Raw genomic sequence first — 26,591 nt, forward strand, 5'->3', positions numbered from 1 at the left:
ATTTGGCAGTGAATTTACAGGGTACAGAGGAATAACACCGGAGTCCTCAGGAATGGCAACGCATGGGAGGTATCATGGGCGAAACAGAATACTCTGTTATGTCCATGGTACTGCTCATGTCTATAGGCGACGGTTACCACTTTCCATCAGGTGGGCCGTCAGCTTGTGTGCTCTTCTAAGTTGCATAAAACATACTTTATATCTTTGTCATTTCTGAACGTATTTTGATAATTAACCGACTTCAAAAAAGGTGGGAGTTCTATGTTTGACTGTATATATTTTCTTTTATTCAATTTAATGAATTTACTCCTGTTTTTGATTATTTAATAATTTTGACAAAATAGTAAATCATGATTAATATATGTAGTAGTTTTATAAAGAAAATTTTTAAACTATTTTGTTTAAATACTGTTAAAAAACAGGAATTTAGCACTATAATTCATATAGTATCAATATGGATGAATGGTAAATTCTATGCAATACAAAATGAATCAGCAACATCGGTTCTCATTCGACGAAGATATAGCATTATATTTAAGTACACAAAAAAAAATGCCAAAAATCTATTGCGTTATTGTAAACAAATGTGATTTTTTTTATTACCATCTGACACAATCTAGATTCAGCAATGTATATTGATATGTGTATAGTCATAACATCCGTCTGTTTGTCCGCGTATGTCGCGTTACGTTCTCGGAAAGTAATCGCGTCTGGACATCTCAGCGTTCTGCTAATACCAAATCGATTGGTGTTGGCAACAGGGAAAAAACTGGTACTCACAGCAATAAATAAACGATAGTAATATGTTAAGAAAGAAAGAAAGATAGATTTAATCAGTCCTTAATTTCACATTAAAAAACACATAATAATAAAAAAAATATTTAAAATATTTAATACATTTTTTTTTATATTTACATTATAAATAAATATAAGGTGATCATTGTGATGTACAGCTGTGGAACAAACTTATTACGTATTTTTTTTTTAATGGGTGAAAATAGATTGGTAACCCCTCCCGTGCTATCGGTATACACCGACGATGCACCAGTGGAAGATGATAGGTGAGAATGAAAGCAGGTCAGTTGGCCCACCATGATGAATTCGACAAGAATTAAACATGATGGTTTCCAGGGGGAACCGCGTGGAGGTCAACCTGAGAGGGTATATTGCCAGTAATGGGGCTTTCACTAACAATCCCTTTCCCCCCTCCCGTGAGTATTTAGAATAGCCCGTCTAGTAGTTCCTTCAAAAAAAGATTAAAATCATTCTATCTTTCCAATTTAGTTTAAATATAAAAATGATTAGAAGACTGTCATCATTGTGTTCTCTTTTATTTGATATTTATATGTTGTATTTAACATATATATATATATATATATATATATATATATATATATATATATATATATATATATATATATATATATATTATTATTCATTGTATGTTTTAAATATATATAATGATTTATAATTTATGTAAATATTTATTTTAATTTCTGTCTTGCACTACTGCTGCCCACCCACTACTTCCTATGCCACTGTGTTAGGTTGACTGGAAGAAATGGGACAGAGGTGTCCAAACAAACGACTTTTATACAAAGTCTTCCCCTCGTGGTATAAAATAAATAATGTATTAAATTACTGGAATGTTTTGTTGAAGTGAATACTTTTCTAATATCATCATCATCATCATCATGCCAGCCGTTATCTGTTCACTGCTGAACATGTACCTTTTCTTTAGAGAGTTTTGCTATTAATTGTCGTTTGGCAGGTGGGTTTTTAACCACAATTAGGCCTTGGTGATGTTTTAATAGGAACGTTGCTGCCCATTCTTCGACTACTAGGTTCCCTTAACACCCATGGGAAATGTTCTATGCTGGGACCACACGGCGATATACTTATTCGATAATAATTAAACAGTATCTATCTCTACAAATGCTTACACAAAAAAAAAACTTATATTTTTTTCCAAAATACTGCGTTTTCTTTATAAAATTATATTAATTTTGTAATTAGTGATTTCTGTCACAAATGCAACTATTTGTATTGTATTGTAAAATCTTTATTGTACATAACTCAGATTAAACATTGGTAAATGATTTAATATACAATGGCGGACTTATCTCATAAAGGGATCTCTTACAGTCAACCTTTGAGAAGCTGAAAGAAAACTGTAGGATGTATAAGGGTAATAACCGTACAATTAAAGATAAACTAAATAATACCCAGTAAATAATTGAATATATAATACAATAAAAACAGCTCTATATACTTACATATGTAAATAATAAAAGTACATGAATAATAATATAACATTAATACATAAATAAATAAAAACTTACACACATAAATTTATTTAGTATGTTCGCGTCAGCACATAATATGTTAAGTTAGGATATAACCTTACATATAATCTACCTGAGAGGGGAGAAAATGATTGTTAGCAATGGAGTTTGACAGCCCCATTGCTAGCAATATACCTTACTAGGTCGACCTCCACGTGGTTCCCCCTGGAAACCATCGTGAACAATTCATATTGAATTCGTCACGATGGGCTAACACCTACTTCATCCTCACCTATCATCCTTCACTGGTGCCCCGCCGGTGTATACCGATTCTCTCGCGGGTGGGGTTACTATTCCAATATCATCCATTAAAAAAAAAAAAAAAAATCTACCTGTATACCAAATTTCATTCAAATCCATCAAGAAAAGGCGGGAAACTCGAATAATAACAAGCGGGTTTTTTAAATTTTTTTTATTAATTTATTAAAACTATCTCTATCAATTCTTATTATTGAATAAAATATTATATTTTCACTAAATTCAGCGACAGTAATATAATTAGCATTCATGGGGAAGCGCAGTTGTAGAAAAATGAAAAAAAAAGATGACGATTCAGGTGATGTAGACCATGAACCTTGTAATGACAAGGATATATATTCGGAAGATACTTCTACTGACTCAGAATCTGAAATTGATAAGGCCGATAAGTATAAACCTTACTACGTCACAGATTATATTAGAAGATATCCCGAGGAATCCCCTGGGACAGAACTTGTTGTCTTTGTAGAATCCTCAGATAGTCAGAAAACCATTGGATCCAGAGACTTGCTCTCACTCTCCTCCTGTTTAAAACGATTTAATAAAGGGGTAACTTATCTTAGATCTATAAATAAATTCAAAAGGATATACTTTCAAAAAAAAGACTTAGCCAATGTTTTTTTTAAATAATAAAACTTTTTTAAATGACTACCATTTTAAGGCCAGTATTCCTGCTTCTTCAACAGAAGTTACAGGCGTTATTAGAAATGTACCTACAAATATATCTAATAAAAAAATATATACTATGATATCGAGTTCTAAGAAAATTATTGCTATTAAAAGAATTTTAAGAAAAAATACCTTGACTCATGGATATGTGTTACAGCCAACTCTAACCGTGACAATTACTTTTGCTGCATCTGTATTACCTGAAATCTGGATAAAGGAGGTTGGACAATGTCACTCCATATATACCACCAGTTAAACAATGCTACCGGTGCTTGAGGTATGGACATTTAGCTAAATTCTGTAAGAATTCTGAGCGTTGCAGCATCTGCAAAGGTGAGCATAATTATAAAACTTGTACAACTGGAATGGAAAACGCTATTTGTGTACACTGCAATGGAAATCACACAAGTGTATCACCGCAATGCCCTGTTAAACAAAAGAAAATTGCTGAAAATAGATCTAAATTCAGACCTGCTTCTTTTGGAGATATACTTAGCACTGAAATATTTCCTAAACTGGGTAACAAACCTAAAAAAAATGTAGACCTAATTTCAATTCTAAATTCTGATAACAAGAGTTTATCACTTTTAATAGAAAGCATAATCAAACTTATTTCACTACATAACACAAAGAACACATCTATTAACACTAAAAGTGTTTTGAATGTGTTATATGATACTTTTGGTAATAGACCTATTTCACAAAATTCAATCGAGACCAATTAACTATCATACAGTGGAACGCTCAGAGCCTACTGAGCAATCGACATATTTTTACACAATTTTTAAATGAACATCATATTCACATTGCTCTCATCTCAGAAACTTGGCTAAAACCACATTACAAATTAAAAATTAAAGATTATTGTATAGAACGAAATGATTGTGGTAATAACCACAATGGAGTAGCGATTATTATACATAATAGTATTAGATATAAAAAACTTCACTCTTTTTTCGACAATTCTTTGCAAACTATAGCTATTAGTATTGAAGTTAATAATTCTTGGTATTCAGTTGCCAGTATTTACTGTCCTACCAATAGTACACCTAGTTTTACTAAAGCCAAATTTAAGTTCTTTTTGAGTCTCTTCCTAAACCCACTATCATATCTGGAGATTTAAATGCACATCATACTATGTGGGGTTGTACCTCCACTAATACAAGAGGTAAAGACATTCTTGATTGTTTAGATGAATGTAATTTGGTACTATTAAATGATAAGCAAGTTACTACTGTTGGCTCTCATATTTGGAGACCCAATGGCCTTGATTTAACTATGGTATCCCCATCCATATCATTAAAATGCGAGTGGTCGGTTCATGATGATCCGTTAGGAAGTTATCACCTGCCGACTTTTACTAAAATAAACACAAAGAACTCTTCATCAACTCCGTCAGGTGAACAACATGCTCCTATAGATGAAGTTAATAAACTTTTGTTAAATCGTGTAAACCTACGTCTCGTTAATTGGGATCTTTATTCTGAAACTGTTAATCAATTACTTTTGGATTTCGAGTATGATGTCAATGAACCCTTAAACAATTACAATAGGTTCTGTAAAATTATTTTGACAGCTGTGGAACGTTCCGTTCCACGTAGGAACTTATCAAATAGCGGTGCAAATACTTCAAAGAGGCACAAACATATTGCAGTACCTTGGTGGAATAACAGGTGTGCGACAGCTGTCAATGATAGTAAAGCGGCTTACCTTAGGTTTAAACAAATAAATCCAACTCGATAATTACATAAATTTTAAAAGAGTTCAAGCTGTTAAAAAGTTAGTAATTAAGCAAGTAAGACAACAGGGGTGGCAGGAATTTTGTTCCAAATTTAATAGATTAACACCAATTTCCACTGTTTGGCAAAATATGAGAAAACTAAATTCAAAACATCGTCAAAATCATTTTAAAGATATATCATGGGTCAATGATTTTTTACGCAAATATACTCCTGATTTTGTACACTCACCTTTTGATGACAAACAGTTTAATTCTGTTAATTCATGCCCAAAATTTCTCACTGACCCATTCTCAATTGATGAAATATCCAGTGCAGTAAAATCTAGAAAAGATACAGCTAGTGGCCTTGATCGCTTAACATACAATATGTTTCGATTGCTGAATAAAATAAACCTTACTAAACTCTTACAAATTTTTAACGATTTATGGAAGGACTGTATTATCCCACCAGAATGGAAAATGGATTGTTTGATTCCAGTAATTAAACCCGGTAAAGATCCTACAAATTTCGACTCCTATAGACCTATAACATTGACGTCCTGTGCAGGCAAATTATTCGAACAATTAATTAAACAGCGTTTAGAGTTCTTTATTGAAAGTAATAGTATATTACCATCGAATCAATTTGGTTTTCGCCGTGGATATTCAGCGCGCGAAAGTTTAGCGAACTTCTATGTCGACCTTAGTACTGCTTTGAATAACGATGAATATGTTCTATCTGTTTTTTTAGATGTCGTAGGAGCTTTTAACAATGTAAATTTAACAGTTCTATCTTCGATTTTATCCTCATTTCTTCCAATGAAACTTATCGAATGGATTTATAATTTTCTTAGTAATAGAGAAGTGTATGTTAAAGTAAATAGTAAATTAATAGGACCTAGGTTAAGCTCTAAAGGAGTATGTCAAGGTGGTATTCTAAGCCCGCTACTATATATTTTATATATCTATAAACTTAATTCAATTTTAGGAAACAGTGTGAACAACTTGCAATTTGCCGATGATTTATTAATTTATATAAAAGGAAAGAATATTATTGATATGCAATTAGTGTTAAATGAGTCATTAAAAAGACTTGAGAAATATTTTTCTCTTCTTTCCCTCGATATTAGTTTAACCAAAAGTAAAGTAGTTGTTTTTCATCAAGTTCATAAATATGTTCCATTAATGAATATTATATATAATAATCAAACTCTTCCAACAGACTGTAGCGTTAAATTTCTGGGGTAATTTTTCATCAAAATTTAAAATGGGATCTATACGTTGATTGCTTAGTAGATCGTGCTTTAAGAGCCACTAATATAATAAGATCTGTAATTGGTCGTAACTGGGGAGCTGATCCTAAAATTATATACAAATCTCTTGTTAGAAGTAATTTTGATTACGCTTTCTTTTGTTATGCCTCAGAACATAAATTAGTAGAAAAACTCGAAAAAATTCAAAATATGAATTTAAGACTTATTTTAGGTGCTATGTATACTTCTCCAATTATCTCAATGCAAGTAGAATGTAATTTGCCTCCTATCCTTCTTCGTTTCGAATACCTAAAACTCAAATTTCTCTTCAAAGTTTTTTCAGTTTCCAATAACCCACTCATACTCAAATTATTAAATTGCCCCATTTCTATGTTTTTGAATAAAACTATTGTCAATGATTTGAATTTACGAGATGAATATAACACCTATAGTAGTAAGATACTTCCTTGTTATAATGGCCTTTATGAGAGTAAGTTCTGTAAGATCAAAATTGTTATACGTAAAGACATAAAAGAAAAGCACGATATGTATGAGACTTTATCAGAATTTATTGACTACAGGCAGATATATACAGATGGTTCCAAAAATGCACTTAGCACTTCAGTGGCTTTTTACGATTTGTCAAATAGATTTGGTTACGGTTATAAAATTTCAACTTTGGCTAGTATTTACACAGCAGAAGCAAAAGCTATATTTTTAGCATTAGAATACATAGAAAAACAGGTACTATATTCGAAATGGATTATAATTACAGATAGTATGAGTGTTCTTATGGCATTAAAAAATAACACATTCATTTCATCATCAAACTACTTAATTCAAGAAATTCGTAATAAATATTATCATCTCTGTACTATATATGGAAAAGATATTATCTTCATCTGGACCCCTTCACATATTGGAGTGTTTGGGAATGAACAAGTAGACACTTTGGCTAAAATTATTAATTCAAGTGCTGCTCGTGTTCAAGATTTACCCCTTTGTTACTCAGATTGTAGTATTGGAATACATAAAATCGTTACAACTAAATGGGAGGAGCATTGGACTCAAATATTACAGACTAAAGGCAAATGGTACCGCAAAATTAATTGGCGTATTGGAAAACCGTGGTTCTGCAAAGGAAAGGACACAAACAGAAAATTTTACACCAATATTTGTAGATTACGAATCGGCCACGGACATTTCAACGAACACCTGCACCGAATGGGCATGATCGCTTCCCCATCATGCACATGGTGTAACTCAAATACATATCTCTACATCACCTTTTTTTGATTGCTCTGAATTTGTCATTCAAAGACACATTATGTTTGACGAACTTAGGATTATCTTCAAAAAACCCGAAAATATCCCGCACTCAATCCCGCTTCTCTTAAGATTTCCTTCTTGTTTCAAAGCTATTTTCACTTATATTACTACAACATTCAAGGAGCTATAAGAATACTTTTATTGAATTGCAAGACAATGATTTTTTATAATTATTTATTTTTAATTTGATAAATCCACTGGTTTAAGAAAACTCAAGAAAAGATATTTATGAAAATGTACTTACCGGATTTGACAAATGAAATATTGAAGATTATGACAATAATTGAAGCGACATTAGAAAAATAAAATTCCAGACAAATTATCTTTTTGAAGACTAGGCAGCATGGTCTCCGACCTTAGCCTGTTCCAAACGGAACAAACGTACTAAAAAAAAAAAAAAAATCAAATCCATCATGAAGTTTTCGCGCCAAAGAGTAACAAACATTCACCAATAGTTAGAAACTTTTGCATTTATTATATTAATAGGTTTAATTAAGATGTTTACTATATTATTATCAATATTATAATTTCACATTTTCGTATATCTTGACAAAAGATTGAACATTTAGTACAGCTGTGTGAAAATGGCGCGTTAAATAATTACTACATTTTAAGAGTCGGCACTGCCTTTCCATTCACGAAACTGGAAAGTGATTCTATGTAACTACATAGTGTTAACGTAATAAATGAATATTCATAATGTTTTACAACTATTAAAAATGTTTGTGTCCAAAATATATTACAATGAGATATATATATATATAATCTAGTACCTAATGTAAGCCTGCTATGAATTGACAAAAATAGCAACTGATAGTGTATCTTTCGTCCTCTTTTTACTAATTTTATTTGCATAAGAAGAAAGGAAGCAACCATATGATTTACAGTTTTTATTTTATCATTCCTTCTATGTAGTTCCTTGTTCTTAGATATGACCTAAACTATTATGAAACATTTTTTTTTTCTAAACTAAAATTCCCGCCAATCAACTTCGACGATGTCAAACGAGAATCAAAGCAAAGACATCAAAGTCAAACAGCCATGTTATTGCCGTGTCGTTTAATCCATTTCCTCGGTTTCACCACTTCATGTTATCTGTCTGTGGTGACTAGTAAGTAACTTAGTACTAGACTGTCTTAAAACAATCAAACAAAATATTTCGTTTTGTTCTCGAGCGAGGAATGTGTAGGTGGGCGATACGGCCCGCCACCTCATAGGGTTTGGTCCAAGCGATTATATTTGGTATTGTTACCGTTATTTCTTGCAGTATATGTGAGAGGTCTCTATTAACGGTGAATAAATATATAATTTGCGTCGAAATGGCATTCGTTAAAAGTTATTACAGAGAGATAATATATTAAATTAGTAATAATAAATTAATAATTAATTATTTTGATGTAAACATAAAAAAACACTGACTTCAATTGTAGCCAAATTAGTTATTTTTAATTTAAAACCTTTATTAATAATAAATAATAATAAAGGTTCATTATCTATATATTCATTTTTAAAGGGTTTTTAAAGGTTCTTAACCTTTAAAAACCCTTTAAAAAATGAATATTGATAACAGTGGGACTGATAATACGCATTACTAATATTCCCTTCCCCCCAGCCCGGTGTAGTAATCACTAGTAACTAACTTGTGTACTGCGTATTTAATGTTTGAGTTAAGTTTATTATTATTTTATTGTTATTTGGACAAGTCGTTGAGTCGCCAAGAGATAACAAACTTGCTCTCACATTTACACTAATATTATAAAGCTGAAGTGTTTGTCTATTTGTTCGAACGCGCTAATCTCAGGAACTATTATCATTCATTTATTAATTGAAAAATTATTTTTGTGTTGAATAGTTTATTTATCGTGGAAGGCTTTATGCCATCACACTGCAACCAATAGGAGCGGAGCATCGGTGCAAAATGTTGCAAAAACGGGGAAAATTATTCATATTTGCGAGCTTCCGTTGCGTGCGCTGCGTAAACGGTTCAAGTTACCCAAAAAAATATTCCTCTTTAAATGATCTAAAAAAAATGTTCGCGACAGTGTATGTCTATCTTTTAAGATTGAATTTAACAGAAATTGACGCGGACGAAGTCGCGGGTAACAGCTAGTTTATAATATAAGTAAGGATTTATTGTTAAACTAGCAGCCCGTCCCGGCGTCGCACGGGTGGACATTTATACATTTTAAAAAGTGGCCATTGAGGCTGCACACGCAACGGAAGCTTAAAAATGGAGTAACTTCTCACGTTTTCCCAACATTTTCATTCACTGCTCTGCTCCTATTGATCGTAGCGTGATGAAACATATACTATAACCTGCCCAGGAGTATGAAGAATAATTGTACCAAGTTTCGTTAAAATCCATCGAGTAATTTTTGTTTCTATAACGAACATACAGAGAGACAGACAAAAATTTTACTGATTGCATTTTTGGCATCAGTATCGATCACTAATCACCCCCTGATAGTTATTTTGGAAATATATTTCATGTACAGAATTGACCTCTCTACAGGTTTGACCTCTCTACAGATTTATTATAAGTATAGATAGATATATCTAAATACTTGTATATTCGCTTGTCGCTTGTGATTTGGGACATACTACCAGCTGCTAATGATCATTAAATACGTGCAGTAGCGGCCTGGGATGAAATTTCTGAAATTCCTTACCATTTTTGTTATAGATACAAACTTGACTGTTACGTTCCTCTATTTATATTTAGTTGGAATACATTTTTGTTAATTTTTTTTATACAACTTAGAATGGCAAACAAGGTGACGGCCCACCTGATGGAAAGTGGTAACCGTCGCCTATAGACATGAGCAGTGCCATGGACATAACAGAGTATACTGTGTCGCTTATGATGCCTCTGCGTTGCCATTTCTGATAACTGAATTGTTAAGACTCTTTAGCCTGTAATTTCACATTGCAATCTGTTATGTCTATGGTACTGCTCATGTGTATAGGCGACGGTTACTAGTTTCCATCAGGTGGGCCGTCAGCTTGTTTGCTATTCTAAATACCTTAAAAAAGTCCATATCACAGGAGTCTGTAACGTATGAATCCATTATCATCATTGTCACTTTTAATTGCCCACTGCTGGGGGAAAGGGATTGTTAGCAGTGGAATTTGACAGTCCCATTGCTAGCAGTATGCCCTATTAGGTTGACCTCCACATGGTTCCCCCTGGAAACCATCGTGAACAATTCTTGTTGAATTGGTCACGATGGGCTAACTGACCTGCTTTATACTCACCTATCATCCTTCACTGGTGCCCCGCCGGTGTATACCGATAACGCGGATGGGGTTACCATACCATTATCACCCATTAAAAAAAACTGTCTACTGCTGAACATAAGCCTCCTCTTTGGAGGACTTTGCCAGTAGTTACCACGCTTGGCAACCGATGTTTTTTTTTTAAGAGACAAGGGGCGCGCGCGTCATCACGCCGCGAGACTCCGGTCTCAGACTCGGAGCCGCCACGAAAGTGACGGTGGCAACCGATGTTAGGCCTTAGAGATATTTTAAAAGGGACGCTGCTGTCCATTCCTCGCCTTCTTTTAGTCGCCTCTTAACACCAACAGGTAAGGAATGGTAAAACGTGTGTTGTAATGATAGCTAATTCAAGGACGGACACCGGTTAGCTTTCCTAGTAATTAGATGCTGCGTTACTTGTCCCAGTTACCTGGTCCGCTCTCTAAACTGAGACAGATCCGGTGAGGGTACTGGTATTGCATGGAGTGATTATTGCTCTCACACCTCAGGCTGTGTATTAACTACCACTTGGGTTAGACTACTGATACTGTGGACAACATATCATTGCACCTAGGGCTGCCATCCGTACGGAATTCCCCGCAAATTGTTCTAGTTTGAAGGGCGTCCGGGGACCGTTCGGCAGGGGTTTTTGAATAGTAGACATATTTGTTGTCAGGATTTTTTTTTTTATAAATAGGCGATCAATTGAAATGAATCTTAGCTACAAATTCATCTACAATAACTCTGTTTTTTATATATTTGTTACTAAAAATATTTTTTCAGAAATGTCCGGAGATAATACCATATTTCGCCCAAATGTCCGCGATTTATGCCGTGTTTATTCGGTGTCGTCCATTTAGGTGATTGCAGCCCTAAGTGTACCGCATAAAACCACCTACGTATCTACGTTTCGTTTACCTTTATAAGTTCAAATAGATTTAAACTGTATGTGCTTGTAATCGAGAATATGTAATTTAATTTAATAATTAATAAAACATTTTGGAACAAGGAAAACTTTTCCTTTAAAAAAATAATAGAAAATATAATACAATAATTTATGATTTTGCTCCGCATAAAAAAGCTATTTCAATTATTATAAATATATTCAAATATTTGTAATTATCAAATTATTTGAAGAGTAAATCTAATTGCATCGTTTGTCGTCTAACATACTCATCTACACTAATATTATAAAGAGGAAAGATTTGTATTTTTGTGTGTTTTTACCAGATGGAGACTTTGTACAAAAGTTGATTGCTTGGGTACCTCTGTCCCATTCGTATTTTAACCGTAAAGCAGTTGTGTTTGCATGGCTGTGTTTCGGTTTGAAGGGTGAGATATGGCGTGAATTTATAGGGTACAGAGGAACAACACCTGAGTCCTCAGGAATGGCAACGCATGGGGGGTATCAGCAAAACAGTATACTCTGTTATGTGCATGGTACTGCTCATGTCTATAGGCGACGGTTACCACTTTCCATCAAATGGGCCCTCAGCTTGTTTGCCATTCTAAGTTGTATAAAAAAAGTGTATGTATGTTTGTAATGAATAAACTCAAAAACTATTATGCCGATGCCAAAAATTCTTTCACTATTAGAAAACTACATTCACCCTGAGTAACATAGGCTATATTTATTGCTAGAAAAGATTAGGGATCCTTACTATATGCCAAACTATTACCGTTATGTCACAATAATCACTTTTTAAAATGTTGTAAAAATGTCCACCCGCGCGATGCCGGGACATGCCGCTAGTAAAGAATAAAAAAAATTCTTTTTTTTTTCGTTAATTTATTTTGTATTACCGGCTCTGTGGTTTGCGGTAATCTGCCAATATTCCACATTTATAATATTAGTTACAGTTACAAGGATATGAATAACTAGGATTAACTATATAAATATATTGACCGTGTGATCCCGCCATAAACCGGGCCACCTCTTCATTTCTTGTGGGTGCCGTAAGTAAGGAAATTTAATGATCTAGTAATGGCCGGCAGCGTACTTCTTAAAACATCACCAAACACACAAAGAAGGGCACGTGGGCAATGCTTAAAGGAAATTGGTAAACAAGAGGAATAAGGGACTTATGTGGGAAAGGAAAGGGGGGAGCACTGCAGTTGCGGAAAGGACTGGGACACTGCGGCGGCTCGGGAGGCCGGGGTCGCATACCCGTATGCCCTTATTCCAGAATCGGACAGATTTCTAGAGAAGAACACCCCTGACGCGAATAGAATGTATCTTGACGTATTATTTAATAAATAAAATGAATGTTTACACATTAAAAAGATGCACAAATTATAAGATAAAATAAATATAGAAGTTATAAAGGAATCGTTCATAACTATTTAACACGCAAAATTGTATGAAATAGTTAAACCGTTTTTCTCGAAGCATTTGTATGGAGACACTGTATCTATATAATCTAAGATAATAAGTTACTGTATATTTACCGGTAGAAATAAATAACCTTACTTTTTAGGTACAATATTGACTTAGTAGTTATCAACATGCCATACAGTGTTAACCATAGTTCGCTGATTCAATCACCAACTGCCGGAATGTCAAAACATGTTAATGTATAAATTAAAGTTACATTTAATAAGTTAATATTGTTTCCTGTGATCGTGTTATTATGGCAGCTGTCAATTTATATATATATATATATATATATATATATATATATATATATATATATATATATATATATATATATTATTAAATTTACGCATGTTAGTGTTCTATCCGTATTTTGCTTTAAATTAAATATTTCGAGAATTTTATGAATTAAAGAAATGTTGACAGCTAGAAAAAGAATATATATTCTTTATTGCACTTGTAAGTTACATATAAATATTAATCTATTTATAAATGTTGTGAGCAAGGGTGGACTTATCTCTGACAGAGATCTCTTCCAGTCAACCCAGTACAGTGAGAAAGCATTTCGTTAGCGGGCAGCTGAAGTGCTACAACTATTAATACATAAACAAATATACAGTTAAATAAAATATTAAAATATATAATAAAATATTACATAAATACATACACTATAAATACATATAATACCTACCTACTCATATAATATATGTTAAAATAAATTAATACGAGTATACTACTTACATTAGAAATTTCGTTTAATGATTTTAAGAATGATTTGTTTTTTTTTTTTATTAAATTCAAACAAATAAGTTTTCATGTGTTATATGTGATATATATGTATAGTTATAACGGCACAATCAAACATTACAACTGACGGAGTTATGCAGTTGTAAACATAAAAAAATTACACGCGAATTGAGAACTTTCTTTTTGAAATCGGTTCAAAAAAGTCAAAGTTAAACTACAGTTGGAGTATTTAAAAAGGTACATAATATGCTGTAATAAACAGACACACAGCCAGACACAATGATAAAGTTACAAAGGTTCCGTTTTCACTATTTATCAACGAAACCCTAAATCTACGAAGCCCTTATTTCAAAACATTCAAAGTCGAATTCAAAACCGTTTGACCTACGACACGGCTCCTTTTTTAATCCTACTTCACAGCATTTTGAACTTTATTACTATTGGCATAACGGTCACAATATGACCATTCAAAGTATAAATTGAAAGCAAGTGACAGAAAGTCGATAACTATCTGTTGCCCTTCGAGATTTCGTGAGCAAGCATCTCGGTGTGGGATAAACTCAGCAGCCGATATATAGTATACTGAGAATTTACAATCACACTCAATAATTGGCTTACACGGGAATATAACACGATTTAAAACCAATGTTTTATCTCCCCTAGAATCATGTGGATATTTTTTTTAACCGATGATAATGAAATGGTGGCCTGCGCTATCGATATATACCGGCGGGGTACCAGTCAGGGATGATAAGTGAAAATGAAGACAAAAACTTTCCTTTTTTTTTTAAGTCTCCCTGACTTTGTACAAAAGTCGTTTGCTTGGGCATCTCTGTCTCATTCGTGTTTCTACCGTGAAGCAGTTGTGTTCGGTTTGAAGGGTGGGATATGACAGTGAATTTACTGGGTACAGAGGAATAACATCTGAGTCCTCAGGAATGGCAACGCATGGGGGGTATCATGGGCGTAACAGTATACTCTGTTATGTCCATGATACAGCTCATGTCTATAGGCAACAGTTATCACTTTCCTTCAGTCGTTTGCCGTTTTAAGTTGCATAAAAAAAAAATGTCGAATTCTTATTAACATTCAATATATCCACATTAAAATAAATATGTTGACATATGTATAGATATCGCCGTGTAATCCCAGCATAGAATAGGCCTCCCTTTTCTTTCCCGTGGGTGTCGTAAGAGGCGACTAAGGAGGGCGAGGGATGGCCTCTTAAAACCTCTCTAAAGTCTAACTGCGGTTGCCAATCCGCCTGCAAAGTGTGGTAACTACTTGCAAAACCCCCCAAGGGGGAGGCTTATGTTCAGCAGTGGACAGTTAAAGGCTGTTATGAAAAAATATGAAAAGAGTCACCTTTATAATGTACTACAGTTTTATTTTTAGAAGCTCCTTAGTCCGAGAATTCTCCATGGACGTGGCAAAAGTAAGCGATAGTAGTCCATGTTGTACCTGTATTATGCATATTAATTATATTTAACTATTAACATCATATATCATAGATATGAATAAAAATAAAAAAAATTATTTTGCTCCGCAATGAAAGACAGTGGTATCATTAAACTAACATGGAAGTAAACTTGTCAAAATGTTTTCATTTGGAATGCCTCCAACAAGTTTGTGATGACAAAAAAATTCGATTAAAATACTCGTGAATTTGAATTTATTAATACAATAAATAAAAATTTATAACTTACCAAACTTAAATTAAGAATTTCTTATTAAATAGACGCTTAAGTTCAATAACAGTATAAATTATAAGCGCACAGGGCCGCGGGGCAAACATATGGTAACTCACAAATAATACAAACAGGACCAATATCGTCACGATTCGAGATCAATTTCATAATTAATATAATATTAATTTATGTACAACTTAAGTTTTTGCGCGTCAGTTTTATTTCTCGTGAACATCAGCATCTAAGTCGGTCGTATTTTTTGACCTTACAGATTTATGGACACTTAAGTTGTATTTTTACTTTTTATATGCAGCGGTAGATACGTTGATTCCTGTTTGACTGCTGCTAAACTACTACTTGAAAAATCTTCTTTTTTTGTCGATTGAAAATTGAAACTAGACAATATTATAACCAGAAATAAGTGAAAAAATAAATATATAAGTAGGACATTGTGAAATTAATTTAAGTACTTCATTGACTAATTTGTGTGTGTGTGTATGTGTTATATATATGTTAGTGTTGTATATTTGTATATATTTATGCGTATATATGTATGTATATGTGTATGTGTATATATATATATGTATATGTATATGTATATATGTGTATATATATATATATATATATATATATATATATATATATATATATATATATATATATATATATATATATATATATATATATATATATATATATATTTGGATGTATGTGTTTATTTATGTATGTGTATATGACTATGCTGTCACAAATATTTTTTTTTTACAGATCTATCTCTTCTAACGTGCCACCTACCTACTTATGCTTTAATTCTTTCCACCCAAAGGTTGTCTGGAAGAGATTGCTTAGCAATAAGACCGCCTTTTGTACTACACTATACGTATTGAAAATTGTTCAACAAATCCTGTTATGTTGGTGCGATAAAGTTAAATAAAAATAAACAAATAAATAATTTCTTATTCATCGTACATGGGTTTACTTACTAGGTAGTATCTCGAACGCAGCCTACAACGGCCAGTCCCTTAGTGAGTCAAGGCTAACTGTTTAGATCTTATCAAGCATATTGGTACGATCCACTGGCTCCCTTGTCTCACTGTACTTATTGTCTATTTATACAGTCGATTTTTAACCGATTTCCATGAAGAGGTTTCAATTTTTTTTTATGGGATTAATCGTATTAATTTTTTTATGCCATGAATTAACAAATAGATCTAAGAACAAGGAATGATAAAATGAAAACTGTAAATCATATGGTTGCCTCCTTTCTTCTTATGGAAATATAATTAGTAAAAAGAGGACGAAAGATACACCATCAGTTGCTATTTTTCTCAATTCATAGCAGGCTAGTGTACAGAAAATGTGTATGTAAAATTTTTGTTCATATTGATATGCCAATTATTTGTCAATAACAAATTTTACATTGCTAGATTATATATTCAACACAGTTTATATAGAAAGTATGCGAGCAGGTTGTATTTGAATTTGGTAGGGTTATACGGCCGTATAACTTTTCTATACACTAACCTGCTATGAATTGAGAAAAATAACAACTGATAGTGTATCTTTCGTCCTCTTTTTACTAATTATATTTGCATAAAAAGAAAGGAGACAACCATATGATTTGGAGTTTTTATTTTATCATTCCTTCTATGTAATTCCTTGTTCTTAGACTTAGACAACATACGAGTAAAGGTATGTCGTCAAAGTCAATTTTCAACCGACTTAAAAAAAAGCAGGTTCACAATTCTGTTTTTTTCGACGTTTTTTTTTTATTATACTGTGAGTGAGCTATAAATCGATTTGGAAAATTCTTCTTTATCTAAAAGGACAGATTAATTTACAGATTAATCCTATAGTTTTTTTTTTTAATAAAATAAAAATACCACTGTGCATTGCATCATACATCCGATGATGCGGCTACCGGCTTTGCATACAAATTGAACGGAGCTTCACCGCTTATAGTATACCTGGAAATAATATTAAATATTTATAATTGTTTTTCTACGAAATATAGTTTCAGCAAAACAAATACAGTTTCGTTATAAAACACGCAGGACCGGTCCAATCACAATTCGTGATGAATGACTAGCTGATATTATCAATAATTTGACAAATCATCACCGACTGGTTTGCGAACAGGTGTCATTAATGTCAACATTATTATTACTTTTTTTATACAACTTAGAATGGCAAACAAGCTGACGGCCCACCTGATGGAAAGTGGTAACCGTCGCCTATAGACATGAGCAGTACCATGGACATAACAGAGTATACTGTTTCGCCCATGTTACTCCCAATGCGTTGCCATTCCTGAGGACTCAGGTGTTATTCCTCTGTACCCAGTAAGTTCACACCATATCCCACCCTTCAAACCGAAACACAGCCATGCAAACACAACTGCTTCACAGTTGAAACACGAGTGGGACAGAGGTAGCCAAGCAATCGACTTTTGTACAAAGTCTTCCTCTGGTATATGTCGATATTTCAGTAATGAATTCTTAGTATTTTCTAAATAGCATCTCTAAATTATACAAGTATATCATTAATTCTTACTAAGCTATGCTTCCATAAATAAAATGTAAATGAACTAAATTTAATGGCAAAAAATAGTTATTTAATCAAGTTTTAATTCACTGGTACCATCTTAGCTCCGAATAGTAAAAAAAAACTGGAGTTTTAAACAAGACATTACGATTCGAAAGGACGCCATAAACTATTTAATTGATAATAAATATCACATTTGAATAAAAACCAAAGATCATGGACCGGTTATTTTTACATAAAGATAAATTTACTAAAAGCATTCGTTAGATTGTATACAAAAAAAAAAATATGGTTTTTATATGTGTAATAAAAATGCTCTTAATCTATTTAAATATAGCTTTCACCCGCTACTTCGTCCGTGTATCCGGGATATTTTTCATTGACCGGAATAAAGAATAAACTATATCCTTCTTCGTCTAGAGGTAGCCAACTCTATCCCATTCGTGTTTCTGCCATAACGCAGTTGCATTTGCATGGCTGTGTTTCGGTTTGAAGGGTGGGATATGGCAGTGAATTTACAGGGTACAGAGGTATAACACATGAGTCCTCAGAAATGGCAACGCATGGGGGGTATCATGGGCAAAACAGTATACACTATTATATGCATCGTACTGTTCATGTCTAAAGGCGACGGTTGCCGCTTTCAACAGGTCGTCTGCTTATTTGCCATTCTAAGTTGCATAAAAATCAAATCAAACTTTACAAGTACTAGTAACTATTGTGCAATAAGGTCTACGATGAGGTGGGCCGTCCACACTACGATTGCCCGTATGGAGTCGCCACTCAAGATCTTTTCTTCCCTATCGGTTGTCAGATCTTCGAGCTTTGTGACCAGCCCATTGCCATTTCAGCTTGCTTATCTATTGGGATGTGACAGTAAAATTACAGGGTACAGAGCCATAACACCATAGTCCTGGGGGGAAAGGGATTGTTAGTAATGAGGTCAATTAGCATTTACTAGCAATACACCTTGTCAGATTGACCTCCACGTGGCTCCCCCTGGAAACCATCGTGGCTAATTCTAGTTGAATTCGTCATGATGAGCTAACTGAACTGCTTTCATCCTCATCAATCATCTGTCACTGGTGCCCCGCCAGTGTATACCGATAGCGCAGACGGGGTTACCATACCATTATCACCCATTAAAAAAACACCGTAGTCCTCAGGAATGATAACGCATGAGCGGTGTCATGGATATTACAGTGTATTCCGTGAGATTCTTGGGGTGCTCGTGTCTATAGGTGATGGTCACCACTTTCTATCACTTTTGTTTAGCTTGTTTACCATTCTAAGTTACGTTTAACAAAAAAAGAAGTTAATAGAACTTGGTCGTCATATTGTAAGTCACGTTTACCAAGAAAAGCCTATAAACTCTTTAAGCTTTTTTTCTTATAGGTGATAATGAAATAGTTACCCCACCCGCGCTATCGGTATACGCTGATAGGGCACCAGTGAAGGATGATAGATAAGGATGAAACAGGTCAGTTAGCCCATCGTGACGAATTCAACGAGAATTATTCACAATGGTTTCCAGGGGGAACCACGCGGAGGTCGACGTGATAGGACCTGATATTGCTAGCAATGATGCTGTCAAACTCCATTGCTAACAATCCCTTCCCCCCAACACTTTAAGCTAGGGGTGATATCTTCACACGACTAGAAGTAGTAATAGAATTTATGTCATTGTTTCAGTGTGGCCATGGAGAGCCGAGTGGGGCTTGATTACATAGTGGAACATGCAGAATACGCGGGGAAGTTGGCAGCCGCCCTCACGTCCCCGGCGGCGCCAGTCAAGAAACAGGTAAGTTCTCTAGACTAGACCAGCCTTTTCCAAAGTGGGCGATAACGCCTCCTTGTGGGCGCTGCAGACATAAAGGGGGGCGGTAAGAGACCCAGAAAAAAAAATGGGGGCGTTGTGTAGAGGCTCGTTTAGAATTTACGTTTAATCTCCGCTAATATAGATCACAATAATTAATTAATTTGAAGTAATTTTCTTTTTTTTTTTTATACAACATAGAATAGCAAACAAGCTGACGGCCCACCTGATGGAAAGTGGTAACCGTCGCCTATTGACATGAGCAGTACCATGGACATAACAGAGTATACTGTTTCACCCACGATACCCCCCATACGTTGCCATTCCTGAGGACTCAGATGTTATTCCTCTGTACCCAGTAATTTTGCTGTGTTTCAGTTTGAAGGGTGGGATATGGCGTGAATTTACTATAGGCGACTGTTACCACTTTAACAGATGGGCCGTCAGCTTGTTTGCCATTCTAAGTTGTATAAAAAAAAAGTAAAAAAAAATTAGAGTTCGAGTTATTAGTTATATTTTTTTAAATGCTAACGTTGTTTTATATATGTAATGATAAATGTATATATATTTCCAGGTATTCGAGCTCCTATCAGCGTTGTGCGTGTACAACGCTGATGGATACGCGAGAGCCGTGGACACACTTGACCGCTATAAAGTGAGTATATTTTGAGATATCTTTCTTATAAAGCCTGCGTACAAGACAACGGCATACATATCGATGGATGCGATAAACGAGACGCCGTATCGCGTATAACGCTGTCTCGTTAGGGGGAGAGGGATTGTTAGTAATGGAGACTGAGAATCCTATTGCTAGCAATATACCCAACCAGGTCGACCTCCTCGCGGTTCTCCCTGGAAACTATCATGGTGAATTCCTGATGAATTCATCATGATGGTCTAACTGGCCTGTTTTAATTCTCATCTATCACCCTTCACTGGTGCTCCGCCAGCGTATCCCCTTAGCACAGGCGGGGTTACCATACCATTTTCACCCATCAAAAAAAAAAACGCCGTCTCGTTTTATTTGATGAATGTAGTAGCGATGACGTATCTATTGTAAACTTCATTTGCTAGCCATTTGTCGTTTGTTAGAATGGATAAATTTATTACATGTAGAACGATTTAATTTGAGGTAGTCACTGCATCTAGTGTGGAGGTCCTACACTGCATTTGCTCATATGGGGTTGTTACTTAAAACCTTTCTTCCCCATCGGTTTTCGGTTCTTTGAGCTATGTGACCGTGTTAAAATGCCGTATAGTCCTGGCATAGAATGGGCCGCCTCTTCATGTCCTCTGGGTGTCGTAAGAAGCGATTATAGAAATTTACCGGTCGAGGGATGGGCAGCACAGTATATTAAATTTCACCAAAAGACAAACTATGGCTGCCAATCCGCCTGCTAAGCGTGGCAATTACTGGCAAAGCCGCTCTTATGGACTCAGTGGACAGGTGATGACTGGGATGATGATGATGAGAACGACTTAATATTATTTGGCAAGCTTCATTGCTTTCTTTAACTAGATACCTTTATTTACATTATTTAACATAATTGTATCGAATATATGAAATTGTGGGTAAAGGGATTATTAGCAATGGAGTTTGACAGCCCCATTGCTAGCAATACATCCCATTAGGTCGACCTCCACGTGGTTCCCCCTGGAAACCATTGTGAACAATTCTTTTTGAATTCATCACAATGGGCTAACTGACCTGCTTCATCCTCACCTATCATCTCTCACTGGTACCCCGCCGGTGTATACCGATAGCGTAGGCGGAGTTACCATACCATTATCACCCATTAAAAAAAATACATGAAACTTTTCAATGCCATATAAGAGAAAAACATGATACAGTCCATTAAAAGACGGATATGCAAAAAAATCATTACCCTAATAATGCTTATTGGCAAAAAACAATAAAACGAGAAATCGATCGGATCAAATTCGTATCATTGATTATTGATACACGCAACTCGAATACAGCAGTCGCGTTTCTAATCGACTCTTTATAAGGGCAGGCGAGTGTTGGCGTTATACTTCTTAATTACGAAGATCCGGAAGGTCTTTTCTTGTTTTATAGTTATAGTTCTAGTTGGTGATGTGCCGAGTCGGTCTTTTACGGTATTCGAGTAGGTATTTGTGAGAAAATCGAATCTCGACTCGAGTCTGAGCACTTAGACAAGTACTCGACTTATTTGTATGAGTTTTCGAGTACTTTCTCGGACTCGAATAATTTTTAATTAATTTTAGAAGTTTACTTTTAATAAAAATAATTGATGTGCAGTCATTTAATTAGTTTGGTATTGCGAATTAAATATATATAATAAATAAATTATATATATATATAGGGAAGTGTCAGAATGCGGTACTACTAATTATTGATATACATACATACTAAAATTACATATATAAACGAATAAATATATATAAATAACAAATATACTTACACATATATGACATATACTATATTATACACGAAATTGAGAATAATATAAAGCACTTATTGCTCGGATAAAAATAAAAAGTGAGCGTGAACGCTTTTTTTGATAGACGGTTTAGTCGGTAGTCTCTTAATGGCATCAGGAAGCGCGTTCCAGAGTCGTGAAGAATGTAGGAGAAAAGAGTTTGAAGCGTAACCAGTACGGTGAGAGGGGAAAGATAATTGTATTATATATATATATATATATATATATATATATATATATATATATATATATATATATATATATATATATATGATTCAGAAATATATTTATTTATACCTTCACGACGCAAAAAAATCAGTTGCAAAAGAATTATTAAAAACAAAAAGGTATTTAAAGTAATAAATTTTGTTACAAAGATTTCTGGATGAAATGAAATTATTCACCGACTGTACTCGTTTTTAAATTATTCTTACTATTAAGAGCGTAAAATAATAAATAGGTGAGTAGTATTCGAATACAGCAAGTCGAAACCTGTATTCGAATATCGTGTATCCGAGTTCTGTGTATTGTGTATCTGAGAATCTATTTGGTGATCGAGTCAGTATTCGAGTCAGGCCGACTCGTCATTATATGTACAACACATAACACTAGTTCTAGCTGAAACTTATTACAAATAAGGTTTAATAGAAAGGCAATAAAAATCCAAATCAAGCTACAGTATTATGAAATTAACTAAGTAACTTTCCCTAAGTTTTGTGTTTATAAATGTAAATGAGCTTACATTTAAATAAAGAAGGACTAAAATAAGTCTCTGTAAGGCCAATTGTCCGCGGAGACTTTTTTTATTAACTTTTTCATTTACCCTGTCTTTATTTTAATGGGTGATAATCGAATGGTAACCAGTGAAGGATGATAGGTGAGGAGGAAGCAGGCCAGTTGGCCTATCGTAACTATTTCAACAAGAATTGTTCACGATGGTTTCCAGGGGGAACCACGTGGTGGTCGACCTAATAGGACATATTGCTAGCAATGGGGCCGTCCATTGCTAACAATCCCTTTCCCCCCTCAATTACCCTGTCAGGGTATGCCAGGTCGAGTTCGGTACATTCCTATCTAGAAATTATCGTGGTTAATTCCCATTGGATCTGTTAGTGTAGATCAACTGATTTGACTTCATTCTCGTCTATCATCACTCATTGGTATCCCGCCAGCGTATACTGTTAGCGCAGACGGAGTAACTATTCCATTTATGTTCATTAAAAATTTAAATTACCTTTTGAACTTAAAATTTAAAATTAAACTTAAAATTTAAAATTAAACTTTAAAATTAAACTTAAAATTTAAAATTAAACTTTAAAATTAAACTTAAAATTTAAATTTAAACTTAAAATTTAAAATTAAACTTAGAATTTAAAATTAAAATTTAACTTAAGATTTTAAATTAAACTTAAGATTTAAAATTAAAATTTAACTTAAAATTTAAACCACGTTTTTCTTTTTCTTACAGACCCTAAAAAATGAGAGGTACCGCTTGAATGTGGTGGTGGAGGAGCTTAAGAATGCCTCCACCACTGACTACAAGACGGCGCTGGTGGCGTTCATCAACTGCCTCATCATCTCAGCGCCGAGATTACCTGACAGGATCAGGGTCAGGAACGAGTTTATCGGTAAGATGGTTATGTATATAACTTAAAATGGCAAACAAGCTGACGGCCCACCTGATGGAAAGTGGTAACGGTCACTTTTAGACATGGTCGGTACCATGGACATAAAATACACCGTGTTGCCCACCTTATGTATTACCATTTTAGAATACTAAAGTACACTGTAATTTCAGGGCACCGCTTCCTTTCCCGTGGGTGTCGTAATAGGCAACTAACGGATTCTCAAATCATCTCCAAAGCTTGCAAATCTGCCTGCCAAGCGTGAGAACTCCTTGGCAAAACTTCCCAAAGGGGAGGCTTAAGTTCAGCAGTGGACAGTTAAAGGCTGACATGATGATTTTACTCTTTAAACCGAAACACGACCATGCATGCTTGGATGTAAAAATTTCAATTGGCGTACAGTATCCCATGCAACAATATCCATTTTATTAAACCTGAATACTACTTAAATATAATAATAAATACCATTATTTGCAGGTCTTGGTCTTCTCCCAACTCTAAATAATTTAAGGTAAGTTTGTTTTTTTAAGTTGTACTTAATTTACTCATTGTGATGAATTTAACAAGACTTAATCACAGTGGTTTCCAGGGGGAACAGCATGGAGGTCGACCTGATAGGGTATATTGCTAGCAATGGGGCCAGTTAGACCCTTTAATTAATAATCCCTTCCCCCCAATAATAGACGGTTATGTGTCTGCATTGTGTGTTGTTTTTCAATAACAAATAAGCATAGATTGGCATTGTATTACAAGAATTGTACATGACAGTAAAAATATATAATAAATTACCAACAGAATACAGAGATCTGACAGACAAAAAATTTTATGAAAAACTTTACAATTGGCTTATTGAGAGATGTTTTTATTTTAAATGTAAAATTATAAGAACAAGTTTCAAATAAATCACGCCACACGGTTGAATGCAATAAGTTTCTTCTTTAACATTAAATAGTTTCCATGTAATGACCTATTTGTATTCAAGCAAACAAAGTTACCATTCATTCATTCAACGACTGAATATTTCTGAATGTTTAATTTAAAAGTCCTTTAATAACAAACTAAAACCATCCGCCTATCTAAAACGTTAATCGTTGCTAGAATTTCAATACGGACGAATTTAAAAATAAATCAATAAAAAAAAATTGTCGATTAATTTTAAAGCGTGTAACGAATCAGTTCAGCGTTACCAGAAATCCATAGCAAATCAAGACAAGTCATAGACAAGCCGCCATTGATTCAATAAAAACAATCGAATAGGTAGGTACGCGTTACTGAGTTTTTTGTCACCCAATATGTTTTTGCGCGTCACGCTCCAAGGAACTGTCGTAATCCGATAATCATGCAGATAAAATTGTGTCTACGACCAAGTATTTATTTGTCTAATTTACTTAATTTTACACCAGAGCGAGACTTTGTACAAAAGTCGATTGCTTGGGTACCTCTGTCCCATTCGTGTTTCAACCGTGAAGCAGTTGTGTTTGCATGGCTGTGTTTCGGTTTGAAGGGTGGGATATGGCGTGAATTCACTGGGTACAGAGGAATAACACCTGAGTCCTCAGGAATGGCAACGCATGGGGGGTATCATGGGTGAAACAGTATACTCTGTTATGTCCACGATACTGCTCATGTCTATAGGCGACGGTTACCACTTTTCATCAGGTGGGCCGTCAGCTTTTTTGTCATTCTAAGTAGTATAAAAAAAAAAAAATTCGAAATGAAAATTTCTTTTATTTTCAACCGATTTTAAAAAGGAGTTTCTAAATTCAGATGTATATTTGTTACCCCCTAACTTGTCTTGTGCATCGCTGAGGGGTTACATCGTAGAATGGATCATCTCTTCCTTTTCCAAGAGTATTGTAAGGAGCAATTAAGGAAACTAATTGGTCAAGTGACAGGCAGCAGCGTCCTTCACATCAAAACAAGTCGTAAGGGCCAACTAAGGGAGGACGAGGGATGGGCAGCAGCGTTCCTCTTAAAATATTTCTAAAGCCTAACTGCGGTTGCCAACCCGTCTGCCAAGCGTGGCGACCACCAAGAAAGGAAGGGGTGGCCCAATCCATGCCAGGACCACATGACTTACATGCATTATTGCATTATTATTATTTATATTTATTGTGTAATAAATTTATTTAGAGATTTTTTTATACCACTGAGGTGGCAAACAAGCATACGGCCCACCTGATGGTAAGTGGTTACCGTAGCCTATGAACGCCTGCAATACCAGAGGCATTACGCGCGCGTTGCCGACCCTGAAAAAACCTCTTTACCCCCCTTTTGAAAAACCCCATGCTGTAGTCTCTTAGGAAAACCAGGGTACAAGACACTTCATTAAAAAATCAAAAAGCATGTTTTACATCTTTAAAATCGTAATTTACTGATCTTTATAAAATTTTAAACGAATTAGTTATCCCTCTAACGTTTTATCTGAAACGTAAACAAAAGGTGACTGGACATGCGTGGCCGCACACGATCTTGCCAAACACGGCAACTGTATTAGTAACCACTT

At 34.5% G+C, this 26,591-nt stretch overlaps 1 protein-coding gene and 1 long non-coding RNA gene across 7 annotated transcripts in view; one reads left to right on the forward strand and one right to left on the reverse strand.

Annotated features, from left to right (window-relative positions):
• Positions 1 to 26,591, forward strand: part of LOC113509956 (inverted formin-2) — a 133,915-nt gene that overhangs the window by 89,702 nt on the left and 17,622 nt on the right. For all 6 annotated transcript variants that reach the window (XM_052894942.1, XM_052894941.1, XM_052894945.1 and 3 more), the window contains 4 exons: positions 19,875 to 19,983; positions 20,573 to 20,653; positions 23,929 to 24,088; positions 24,563 to 24,596. In XM_052894942.1, coding sequence (XP_052750902.1) covers positions 19,882 to 19,983; positions 20,573 to 20,653; positions 23,929 to 24,088; positions 24,563 to 24,596 — 377 coding nt within the window. In that variant the 5' untranslated portion in view covers positions 19,875 to 19,881. The remainder of the gene's footprint in view (positions 1 to 19,874; positions 19,984 to 20,572; positions 20,654 to 23,928; positions 24,089 to 24,562; positions 24,597 to 26,591) is intronic.
• On the reverse strand, positions 2,743 to 3,458 carry LOC128200702 (uncharacterized). The gene is made up of 2 exons (XR_008252846.1): positions 3,405 to 3,458; positions 2,743 to 2,970 (listed from the first exon to the last, which is right to left on the reverse strand). It is a non-coding gene; the product is annotated as an uncharacterized LOC128200702 (long non-coding RNA).

The sequence above is a fragment of the Galleria mellonella genome, unplaced genomic scaffold, assembly GCF_026898425.1.
Source record: "Galleria mellonella isolate WM207_F2 unplaced genomic scaffold, CSIRO_AGI_GalMel_v1 utg257, whole genome shotgun sequence".
Classification (NCBI taxonomy): Eukaryota; Metazoa; Arthropoda; class Insecta; order Lepidoptera; family Pyralidae; genus Galleria; species Galleria mellonella.